Genomic DNA, 12,421 nt, shown 5'->3' with positions numbered 1-12,421 from the left:
AAGTTCTCATGATTTGATATTTGATGAAAAGGATAGGATACAAAATCTACTCTCTAAATTTTCCACTCACAGATTTTCATAGATAGAAACTAAGTCTCACAACAGAGCAGAAATGGGTCAATTCTTCTCAACAAAAACAGATATTGTGCTAAGTTTAAAGTCACTATGGACTTTTGCACAAATGGATCTACATTTCAGAACCCAGTCTGTTGGTAAGTTGAAGTATTTCTATATGAAAATTTTGATGTATTTCTATATTTATACATAGTATAAATATCTATGTTGATACATATATGAGAGAAAAGGCATCAAACATATCTACCAGTGGTAGAATTATGAATAATTTTTATTTTCTTCATATTTTTATAAATTTCTAAATTGCCTACAATGAACATTTATAATTTTATGTTTAGAAGAAAATAAACTCTATAAAGATAGCAGAGGAATATTTCACTGTGTACAAAGAGGCACACAGGAAGGGAGGCTCCATAATTACGTGGCAAATGGAAATAATCTTACTTGAATAATAATGCAGTACACCAAGTGAAAAGGTTTTTTTTGGACCAATCATAAAAATTCCTTTTCTTCCTAAGGTTCAAGTGAGAGATACATTTGCAGGTATGAACACACTAATCCTTTAGTCAGATTACTCCTTTCCATTCAGTTGCTGCCTTATACTTTAATCTGTAAGTCAGCAGCAGTATCATCACTGTTAACAGGGACAGTCCTTCATCTGGGTTTTGAGTTTCTCATTTGTCCTGGTAGCTAGGCTTTGTGCAAAATACATTATTCGGATTATCTCATAATTTCCAAAAATGACTTATTGTTACACTACCTTACAGACAAGGAAGTTAAGACCTACAGAGATTAAGTGACTTTCCCAAATTAGGCAGCAATGGAATGGCAGAATCTTCAACTCTCCAACTTTCGGTATACTAGAAAATAGTGACAATTTAGGAAGAAACAAGTTGTACTGTAATATGTAGAATAACTGACCACCCAAAGATGATAATTCAGTATTTATTTATTTCTGATCTTCCCAGGAGAGGCAGAGATAATTCAGTACTTATTTAAAAGATAGAAAAAATGAATATGAGTCCCTTTGACAGACCTACCTGGAGCTTTGGAATTACTTGATACCATTCATCAAGAAGTGGTCAGACCATTTGAGTTTTGTGTGCAGCTGTTGATGAAGTCAGATAGACTGGTTAATCAATGGAGAATTTGCAGGGCATTCTTTTTCTTCCCATTATTGGCTAGTCATAAACTGTGTACTTGGTTGAAAGGCACAACAGAACCAAGTGATGAACAGGAAGGGATAACTTAGTAAAGGAATGAAAGCAGAATTTTAAGAAACTGCTGATGCTTAGGAAATAAAAGGGCTGATAATAGCAATTAATGACTGTGAAATCTGGGCCTCATTGCTGTGAGTCTTAAAATCAGTTCTAAAACAGAAAAGATTAAAATACATATTGATCTGCTGATAGGCAAAAGGTAAAGTTTAAAAGCAAAGAATTGACCAATATGTATTACGTTGATTAAACCCTTCTCTGCGATGTGAATAAACACAAGCTGATAACTAGTATCTGTGAGTTCCTGAATTGATTCTTCATTGAGTATACTTCAAAGATGCAGGGCCATGTCTGTCTGCAATCACCTTCAGAAAGGCTGTCTTGCTGCAGACAGATGCCATAAGACACTTAAAGTTCTCTTTCCAGCTGATCCCCGAACTTACTTTACTAATGCAGCGGGTGTAACAGCAACGGGCTTTGAAGTGCAAAGCCTTCCTTCAGTTATGCGCTCATTAAAAACTAACATGCTCTTGTAAAAATCCAAGAACTGTAATGGGAAAGATTTTATACGAAGAGGGCAACAAAACCCCAGATTGCCCTAGATCCTTGCCCTTTCACTTGTTTGCCTGGCACCTGCTGGAGATGCAGACCAACTTACTGAATTTTAGACATGGCACTCTGTAAAAGTAACTAGGACCTTGAAGAACTTTCCTGCTGACTTACTCTTAGATGACTATTTCCATTCTGTTGTTTATCTCATTTGTTTGTTCATGTATGGTCATTAACACAGGTTCTATAAGGATTCTAAGGGACTGAGAAATGTAATTAAGTAAAGTACTAATAGAAATATTATGGGAATTTAAGGTGTAATATTTCAAATCAGTGGGGAAAGATGTATCCTTTAATACATGGCATTAGAATTACTTGCATTTGTCCAGGAAAAAAACCTACATTGTTTATGCTGAAATAAACTCCAGAAAATAAAATATTTAAATACTTAAAAATGAGAACTATGAATATACTAGAAATATACATAGGTGATTTGTTTTTCATAATATTGGCATAGAGATGGCATTTCTAGGCAAGACTCCACACCTAAAATCTGTAACAGAAAATATTGAAAAAAACTTACTATATACAAATTTCAAACTTTTATACAGAAAACACAACTAGTCAAAAGATGATGAACAAAGTAGAAAAAAAATTTATAACACACATATAAGAAAATGAACTAATTTCTTTAGCATTTAAAGAACTAAAAATTGGAGGAGGTTGAGGATTGAAAAACTACCTATTGGGTATTATGCTGATTACCTGGATGACAAAATCATCTGTATACCAAACCCTCATGACATAACTTACCTATGTAATAAACCTGCACATGTACCCCTTGAACCTAAAATAAAAGTTGGAAAGAAAAATAAAGCAACAATATTCTAACAAATGTAAAAAAAACAGCATGAAAAAGATAAACGTTTTAATTTAAAAATGGACAGAGATTTGAAACATCAGTTCCCAGAAAAATGAATACAAGATTGACTGCAGCCTTGTTGGCAATAGCCAAATCCTGAAGATAAATGTTCTTCAATGGTGTGACTTGTTAACTAAACTATGATAACAGCTGTTAAAGGAGTGAGATGGAGTTACATATATTGACATGAAAAGTTGTTCATATTTCCAAAATACAGGTTGAGTATCCCTTATCCAAAGTGCTTGGGACCAGAAGTGTTTTAGAATTGGGATTTTTTTTCAAATTTTGGAGTATTTGCATATACATAATGAGATATCTTAGGGATGGGACCCAAGTCTAAACACAAAATTCATTTATGTTTCATATATACATTATACACACAGCCTGAAAGGAATTGTATACAAAATTCTTAATAACTTTGTGCATGAAACAGTTTGTGTACACTGAACCACTGGGAAAAAAGGGTGTCACTGTCTCAGCCACCCATGTGGACGATCTGTGGTTGTTTGGTATAACCTTCATTCCTGACTCTGAATTAATATGCCAGCAGTAAACAATCCTTTTGTTACACTTATTCACACATCAGTACTTAACAATAAAAATATAACATACCATTAATACAGTGAAAAAAATTGTGTTCAGGGTAACTAAGCAGTACAATAACATCACCAGGATACTGTCTCAGCTGTTAAACTACAGCAACAACTAACAAATGGCAGGCTTTCAGTCACCACCTATGAAGCTACGATGCTGTGTTTTGATTAAAAGTCTACTGTACACTGTATTTTGTTTTTTAGATTAGAAGAAACATCAGAAACCCTTGAGGGACCAGGAAGTACATCCTCAAGGGATGACTAGCCATTGTGCTGGACGGCTTTTTAAAATATTTCCTCCAGAATCATTTGTCTCATTATTAACAGTTTTGGTCTTAGAAGTTCCTCTTTCATTTGGAAAAGGCAGTTCCAAGATGGCTGAATAGGAACAGCTCCAGTCTACAGCTCCCAGCTTGAGTGACGCAGAAGACGGGTGATTTCTGCATTTCCAACTGAGGTACTGAGTTCATCTCACTGGGGCTTGTTGGACAGTGGGGGCAGGACAGTGGGTGCAGCACACCCACCGAGCATGAGCCAAAGCAGGGAGAGACATCGCCTCACCCAGGAAGCACAAGGGCTCAGGGAATTCCCTTTCCTAGCCAAGGGAAGCTGTGACAGACGGCACCTGGAAAATTGGGTCACTTCCACCCTAAGACTGCACTTTTCCAATGGTCTTAGCAAACAGCACACTAAGAGATTATATCCTGCAGCTGGCTCGGAGGGTCCCACGCCCATGGAGCCTCACTCATTGCTAGCACAGCAGTCTGAGATCGAACTGCAAAGCGGCAGCGAGGCTGGGGGAGGGACACCCGCCATTGCTGAAGCTTGAGTTCCTAAACAAAGAGGCCGGGAAGCTCCAACTGGGTGGAGCCCACCACGGCTCAAGGAGGCCTGCCTGCCCCTGTAGACTCCACCTCTGGGGGTAGGGCATAGATGAACAAAAGGCAGCAGAAACCTCTGCAGACTTAAATGTCCCTGTCTGACAGTTTTGAAGAGAGTAGTGATTCTCCCAGCACGGAGTTTGAGATCTGAGAATGGACAGACTGCCTCCTCAAGTGAGTCCCTGACCCCCAAGTAGCCTAACTGGGAGGCATCCCCCAGGAGGGGCAGACTGACACACCACACAGCCAGGTACTGCTCTGAGACAAAGCTTCCAGAGGAACGACCAGGCAGCAACATTTACTGTCAGCAATACTCACTGTTCTGCAGCCTCTGCTGCTGATACCCAGGCAAACAGGATCTGGAGTGGACCTCCAGCAAACTCCAACAGACCTGCAGCTGAGGGTCCTGACTGTTAGAAGGAAAACTAACAAACAGAAAGGACATCCACACCAAAACCCCATCTGTACGTCACCATCTTCAAAGACCAAAGGTAGATAAACCCACAGAGATGGGGAAAAAACAGAGCAGAAAAGCTGAAAATTCTAAAAATCAAAGCGCCACTCCCCCTCCAAAGGAATGCAGTTCCTTGCCAGCAACAGAACAAAGCTGGACGGAGAATGACTTTGATGAGTTGAGAGAAGAAGGCTTCAGACGATCCAACTTCTCTGAGCTAAAGGAGGAAGTTCGAACCCATCTCAAAGAAGCTAAAAACCTTGAAAAAAAGATTAGACAAATGGCTAACTAGAATAACCAGTGTAGAGAAGTCCTTAAATGACCTGATGGAGATGAAAACCCTGGCACGAGAAGTAGGTGACAAATGCACAAGCTTCAGTAGCTGATTTGATCAACTGGAAGAAAGGGTATCAGTGATTGAAGATCAAATGAATGAAATGAAGCGAGAAGAGAAGTTTAGAGAAAAAAGAGTAAAAAGAAATGAGCAATGCCTCCAATAAATATGGGACTATGTGAAAAGACCAAATCTATGTCTGATTGGTGTACCTGAAAGTGATGGGGAGAATGGAACCAAGTTGGAAAACGCTCTGCAGGATATTATCCAGGAGAACTTCCCCAACCTAGCAAGGCAGGCCAACCTTCAAATTCAGGAAATACAGAGAACACCACAAAGATACTCCTCAAGAAGAGCAACTCTAAGACACATAATTGTCAGATTAACCAAAGTAGAAATGAAGGAAAAAATGTTAAGGGCAGCCAGAGAGAAAGGTCGGGTTACCCACAAAGGGAAGCCCTTCAGACTAACAGCAGATCTCTTGGCAGAAACTCTACAAGCCAGAAGAGAGTGGGGGCCAATATTCAACATTCTTAAAGAAAAGAATTTTCAACCCAGAATTTCATATCCAGCCAAACTAAGCTTCATAAGTGAAGGAGAAATAAAATCCTTTACAGACAAGCAAATGCTGAGAGACTTTGTCACCATCAAGTCTGCCCTACAAGAGCTCCTGAAGGAAGCACTAAACATGGAAAGGAACAACCGGTACCAGCCACTGCAAAAACATGACAAATTGTAAAGACCATCGATGCTAGGAAGAAACTGCAACAACTAACGAGCAAAATGACCAGCTAACATCATAATGACAGGATCAAATTCACACATAACAATACTAACCTTAAATATAAATGGGCTAAATCCTCCAATTAGAAGACACAGACTGGCAAACTGGATAAAGAGTCAAGACCCATCAGTGTGCTGTATTCAGGAGACCCATCTCACATGAAGAGACACACATAGGCTCAAAATAAAGGGATGCAGGAAGATCTACCAAGCAAATGGAAAACAAAAAAAGGCAGGGGTTGCAATCCTAGTCTCTGATAAAACAGACTTTAAACCAACAAAGATCAAAAGAGACAATGAAAGACATTACTCAATGGTAAAGTGATCAATTCAACAAGAAGAGCTAACTATCCTAAATATATATGCACCCAATACAGGAGCACCCAGATTCATAAAGCAAGTCCTTAGAGACCTACAAAGAGACTTAGACTCCCACACAATAATAATGGGAGACTTTAACACCCCACTGTCAACATTAGACAGGTCAACGAGACAGAAAGTTAAAAAGGATATCCGGGAATTGAACTGAGCTCTGCACCAAGCAGACCTAATAGACATCTACAGAACTCTCCACCCCAAATCAACAGAATATACATTCTTCTCAGCACCACATCACACTTATTCCAAAACTGACCACAGAGTTGGAAGTAAAGCACTCCTCAGCAAATGTAAAAGAACAGAAATTATAACAAACTGTCTCTCAGACCACAGTGCAATCAAACTAGAACTCAGGATTAAGAATCTCACTCAAAACCGCTCAACTACATGGAAACTGAACAACCTGCTCCTGAATAACTACTGGGTATATAATGAAATGAAGGCAGAAATAAAGATGTTATTTGAAACCAATGAGAACAAAGACACAACATACCAGAATCTCTGGGACACTTTCAAAGCAGTGTGTAGAGGGAAATTTATAGCACTAAATGCCCACAAGAGAAAGCAGGAAAGATCTAAAATTGACACCCTAACATCACAATGAAAAGAACTAGAGAAGCAAGAGCAAACACATTCAAAAGCTAGCAGAAGGCAAGAAATAACTAAAATCAGAGCAGAACTGAAGGAAATAGAGACACAAAAAACCCTTCAAAAAATGGATGAATCCAGGAGCTGGTTTTTTGAAAAGATCAACAGAATTGATAGACTGCTAGCAAGACTAATAAAGAAGAAAAGAGAGAAGAATCAAATAGACACAATAAAAAATGATAAAGGAGCTATCACCACCGATCCCACAGAAATACAAACTACCATCAGTGAATACTACAAACACCTCTACGCAAATAAGCTAGAAAATCTAGAAGAAATGGATAAATTCCTCAACACATACACCCTCCCAAGACTAAACCAGGAAGAAGTTGAATCTCTGAATAGACCAATAACAGGCTCTGAAATTGAGGCAATAGTCAATAGCTTACCAACCAAAAAGAGTCCAGGTCCAGACGGATTCACAGCCGAATTCTAGCAGAGGTACAAGGAGGAACTGGTACCATTCCTTCTGAAACTATTCCAATCAATAGAAAAAGAGGGAATCCTCCCTAACTCATTTTATGAGACCAGCATCATCCTGATACCAAAGCCTGGCAGAGACACAACCAAAAACGAGAATTTTAGACCAGTATCCTTGATGAATATGGATGCAAAAATCCTCAATAAAATACTGGCAAACCAAATCCAGCAGCACATCAAAAAGTGTTCCACCATGATCAAGTGGGCTTCATCCCTGGGATGCAAGGCTGGTTCAACATACGAAAATCAATAAATGTAATCCAGCAAATAAACAGACCCAAAGACAAAAACCACATGATTATCTCTTAAGATGCAGAAAAGGCCTTTGACAAAATTCAACAACCCTTCATGCTAAAAACTCTCAATAAATTAGGTATTGATGGGATGTATCTCAAAATAATAAGAGCTATCCATGACAAACCCACAGCCAATATCATACTGAATGGGCAAAAACTGGAAGCATTCCCTTTGAAAACTGGCACAAGACAGGGATGCCCTCTCTCACCACTTCTATTCAACATAGTGTTGGAAGTTCTGGCCAGGGCAGTCAGGCAGGAGAAGGAAATAAAGGGTATTCAATTAGGAAAAGAGGAAGTCAAATTATACCTGTTTGCAGATGACATGATTGTATATCTAGAAAACCCCATTGTCTCAGCCCAAAATCTCCTTAAGCTGATAAGCAACTTCAGCAAAGTCTCAGGATATGAAATCAATGTACAAAAATCACAAGCATTCTTATACACCAATAAGACAAACAGAGAGCCAAATAATGAGTGAACTCCCATTCACAATTGCTTCAAAGACAATAAAATACCTAGGAATCCAACTTACAAGGGACGTAAAGGACCTCTTCAAGGAGACATACAAACCACTGCTCAATGAAATAAAAGAGGATACAAACAAATGGAAGAACATTCCATGCTCATAGGTTGGAAGAGTCAATATCATGAAAATGGCCATACTGCCCAAGGTAATTTATAGATTCAATGCCATCCCCATCAAGCTACCAATGACTTTCTTCACAGAATTGGAAAAAACTACTTTAAAGTTCATATGGAACCAAAAAAGAGCCTGCATCGCCAAGTCAATCCTAAGCCAAAAGAACACAGCTGGAGGCATCACGCTACCTGACTTCAAACTATACTACAAGGCTACAGTAACCAAAACAGCATGGTACTGGTACCAAAACAGAGATATAGATCAATGGAACAGAACAGAGTCCTCAGAAATAATGCCACATATCTACAACTATCTGATCTTTGACAAACCTGACAAAAACAAGCAATGGGGAAAGGATTCCCTATTTAATAAATGGTGCTGGGAAAACTGGCTAGCCATATGTAGAAAGCTGAAACTGGATCCCTTCCTTACACCTCATACAAAATTAATTCCAGATGGATTAAAGACTTAAATGTTAGACCTAAAACCATAAAAACCCTAGAAGAAAACCTAGGCAATACCATTCAGGACATAGGCATGGGCAAGGACTTCATGTCTAAAACACCAAAAGCAACAGCAACAAAAGCCAAAATTGACAAATGGGATCTAATTAAACTAAAGAGCTTCTGCACAGCAAAAGAAACTACCATCAGAGTGAACAGGCAACCTATAAAATGGGAGAAAATTTTCGCAACCTACTCATCTGACAAAGGGCTAATATCCAGAGTCTACAATGAACTCAAACAAATTTACAAGAAAAAAACAAACAACCCCATCAAAAAGTGGGCAAAGAATATGAACAGACACTTCTCAAAAGAAGACATTTATGCAGCCAAAAAACACATGAAAAAATGCTCATCATCACTGGCCATCAGAGAAATGCAAATCAAAACCACAATGAGATACCATCTCACACCAGTTAGAATGGCGATCATTAAAAAGTCAGGAAACAACAGGTGCTGGAGAGGATGTGGAGAAATAGGAACACTTTTACACTGTTGGTGGGACTGTAAACTAGTTCAACCATTGTGGAAGTCAGTGTGGCGATTCCTCAGGGATCTAGAACTAGAAATACCATTTGACCCAGCCATCCCATTACTGGGTATATACCCAAAGGATTATAAATCATGCTGCTATAAAGACACATGCACACGTATGTTTATTGCGGCACTATTCACAATAGCTAAGACTTGGAACCAACCCAAATGTCCAACAACGATAGACTGGATTAAGAAAATGTGGCACATATACACCATGGAATACTATGGAGCCATAAAAAATGATGAGTTCATGTCCTTTGTAGGGACATGTATGAAACTGGAAATTATCATTCTCAGCAAACTATCGCAAGGACGAAAAACCAAACACCGCATGTTCTCACTCATAGGTGGGAATTGAACAACGAGAACACATGGACACAGGAAGGGGAACATCACACTCCGGGGACTGTTGTGGGGTGGGAGAGGGGGGAGGGATAGCATTTGGAGGTATACTTAATGCTAGATGACGAGTTAATGGGTACAGTACACCAACATGGCACATGTATACATATGTAACAAACCTGCACATTGTGCACATGTACCCTGAAACTTAAAGTATAATAATAATAAAAGAAGAAAAAAAACCCCAGTAGTTTATTCTTCTGTTTCTTCAGGTCCTATACAGTGGTCATTCCAACACCGTGCTCTTCTGTAAGATGTTTCACACTTACACTGCTGTCCAGTTTCTCCAACAACTTGACTTTCTGTGCTATAGGTAAACATAAATGATTCCTCTTTTTCTTATTACTTTTCTCTTTTTCTTTTCACTGTTACTCTTCGGGGTATCTGCAGGCCTTTTTGACATTTTAAACAGTTTATTTACACCACAGAGCAGAGAATAAGCAGGAAAACACAGGGATTAATGCACATAGGTCTTGGCCCCATGTGGGACATCGTGGGGAACCTGCTGTTAGTGCGCCTGGCCGGCACAGCTGCCATTTTATTACTTTTTATGGGCAGGCTTGCATGGGGGAATCTGGGCATGCACAGAAAATATATATGGCAGCTGAATGGGGCTAGGAGGCTCTTTTTTTTTTTGCGGAGGGGCGGACATTGGGTTAAACTGTGTATTGTGCACCTGTGTTTTGACTGAAACCCATCACATGAGGTCGGGTGTGGAATTTTCGACTTGTGGCATCATGTCGGCACTCAAAATGTTTTGGATTTTGGAGTATTTAAATTTTTGAATTTTGTATTAGGAATGCTCAACTAAAATAGTTTTAAGTTAAAAATACCCAGCAGGTTGTATAACAATGTTTACTATAATCTCATTTATCTATGGACATGTAAGTCAACCTGGAAGGATATACAAGTATTATTATTAGCTCTGAGAATTAGTACTGAAGTATAAAAGGATAATTTTAGTTCTGTATTGTTTGGATTCTACAGTGTATTATTTTTATAATTATTTAAAATATTACATAAATGAATATGAAGAGAAATTGAGGTAAAGGCTCAAACCAGGTAATGAATATGGCACATAAAAACAGATACATCATGCATTGAGAAACAATAATCAACAGGGCTTTGTCCTGTATTGGTAGAGAGTGTGTGGATTGGTCATTATGTCCTGGACCTCATACTGTTTTATGAGTTGTGTCAGTTTGGGTCATTTGGGAAAGACACTAAAACAGAGTTAGGAGTGATTAAAACATGTTTATTGAAGAGGAGTGCCTGTGAAATATAAAGGGGAAGAAAGAAGGATTGGGGAGCAAAAGCCTTCAGATCATGTGCTGATCTGACATCTACAAAAGTCTTCCTTCCTGTCCATTCCAAGAAGGAGTGGACAGAGAGAGAGACTCAAACCACAGTGCACATAAGGTAAAGCCAAACCAACATGGAGCTCTAGAGCAAAGACTGCCTCTTAGAGAAGTCTTGTTTGGGGCAGAAATGGCCAGACTCTCGTACCCCTACCATGCTCAGCAGTTGGCTGGGGACTGCCCAGAGGAGCATGGCCCCAGCTCCTACACTGTGTAGATCCCAAAGTTGCTGCAGCTATAGGCTGTGAGTTAACGGCACTTTTTGCAGCTAAAAAATAAGTTTTTTCTTGAAGGGAGGTCAGAGTGGTCCACCTGCTTGGCTGCCAGAGTCCAGATCCACTTCTCTGTATAGGTTCGGGGAATAGCCCTTCCAGGATTCCACTGGGCCTTTCTTTCTCAGGGGAAATTTACCAGAGGGAGTTTAGGGAGACAAACTACAGCCCCTGTTGCTGCGTTTGATCTAAGTGCTATAAATGATAGTCACTCTTCTCCACTATCCATTTAAAATTCCTTGCCCTCAGCTGTCACCTCTGCAGGTCTCTGGGAATTACCTGGTGGCAGTACCCCAATCCTCATTTCTGAGGGATTTGAGTCCCTGATGACATACCCTTCTCAGGCCCTTGTTTATTCACTGTCAGAGCTGGGCCAGGAAGTACCAGGGTGTGCCCAAGTGGATCACCCAGGTTTAACACATATCCTTCCCTTGCATATTTACCCCACAGTGGAACAGAATCTCTACCTCCCTCTGATGATCAGCATCAATTACCCCTGCCAAGATGGTGACTCTTCTTGCCTGCTGGAGACCGGACGCAAGGAATTCAAAGTGCTCCTGTGGTAGCTGTAGCTTGTACTTCCGTAGGATCCTTATCATATCTGTTGGTAAGAGTGTGCCCCCTTTGAAGACCAATACCTCTAAGACTTCAGAGCCCTGAGCTGTGGGAATGGGACACACAAAGTTCCCCAGGGAGATCAGAATGATGACAAATGGAGCCACCCCTGCTTCACCCTTGGTTCCCAGACCCATGTGTTCTCTATTTTTGTGAAATGGTGACATACAGAGCTCCCTGATTCAGTATATACTGCATCCTGGAGTACGGTGCCTCATCTTTGCAGAGTATTTCCTCTCAGCTCAGTCTTCAGTAGGTTATTCTGTCACTCTGTTAGGCTGACTTCTTCTGGGTTGTGCAAAAAGAGATATGATCAGTGGATCCCACCACTCCTTCACTGGGAAGTGGATCTCCTAGTCAGATGCTATGTAGTTCCAAGTCTGTGGATCAGGCATTTCATAAGCCCCCAGATAGTGATGTGTGGCTGAAGCTTTGGGGAGGAAAGACAAGTCCATACCAAGATTGTCTATTCCTTTGAGAC

General features: G+C 39.8%; 1 protein-coding gene across 1 annotated transcript in view; it reads left to right on the top strand.

Moving 5' to 3' along the window:
* CCDC171 (coiled-coil domain containing 171) overlaps positions 1 to 12,099 on the top strand; it is a 467,560-nt gene extending 455,461 nt beyond the window's left edge. The window contains exon 26 of the mRNA XM_054519835.2: positions 11,776 to 12,099. Within this exon, the coding sequence (XP_054375810.2) occupies positions 11,776 to 11,802 (27 nt within the window). The 3' untranslated portion in view covers positions 11,803 to 12,099. The remainder of the gene's footprint in view (positions 1 to 11,775) is intronic.
* Positions 12,100 to 12,421: the final 322 nt, after the last annotated feature.

The sequence above is a fragment of the Pongo abelii genome, chromosome 13, assembly GCF_028885655.2.
Source record: "Pongo abelii isolate AG06213 chromosome 13, NHGRI_mPonAbe1-v2.0_pri, whole genome shotgun sequence".
In the NCBI taxonomy this organism is placed as follows: Eukaryota; Metazoa; Chordata; class Mammalia; order Primates; family Hominidae; genus Pongo; species Pongo abelii.
The sequence above is the reverse complement of the archived record's forward strand: the minus strand, read 5'-3'. Positions and strand labels throughout refer to the sequence as shown.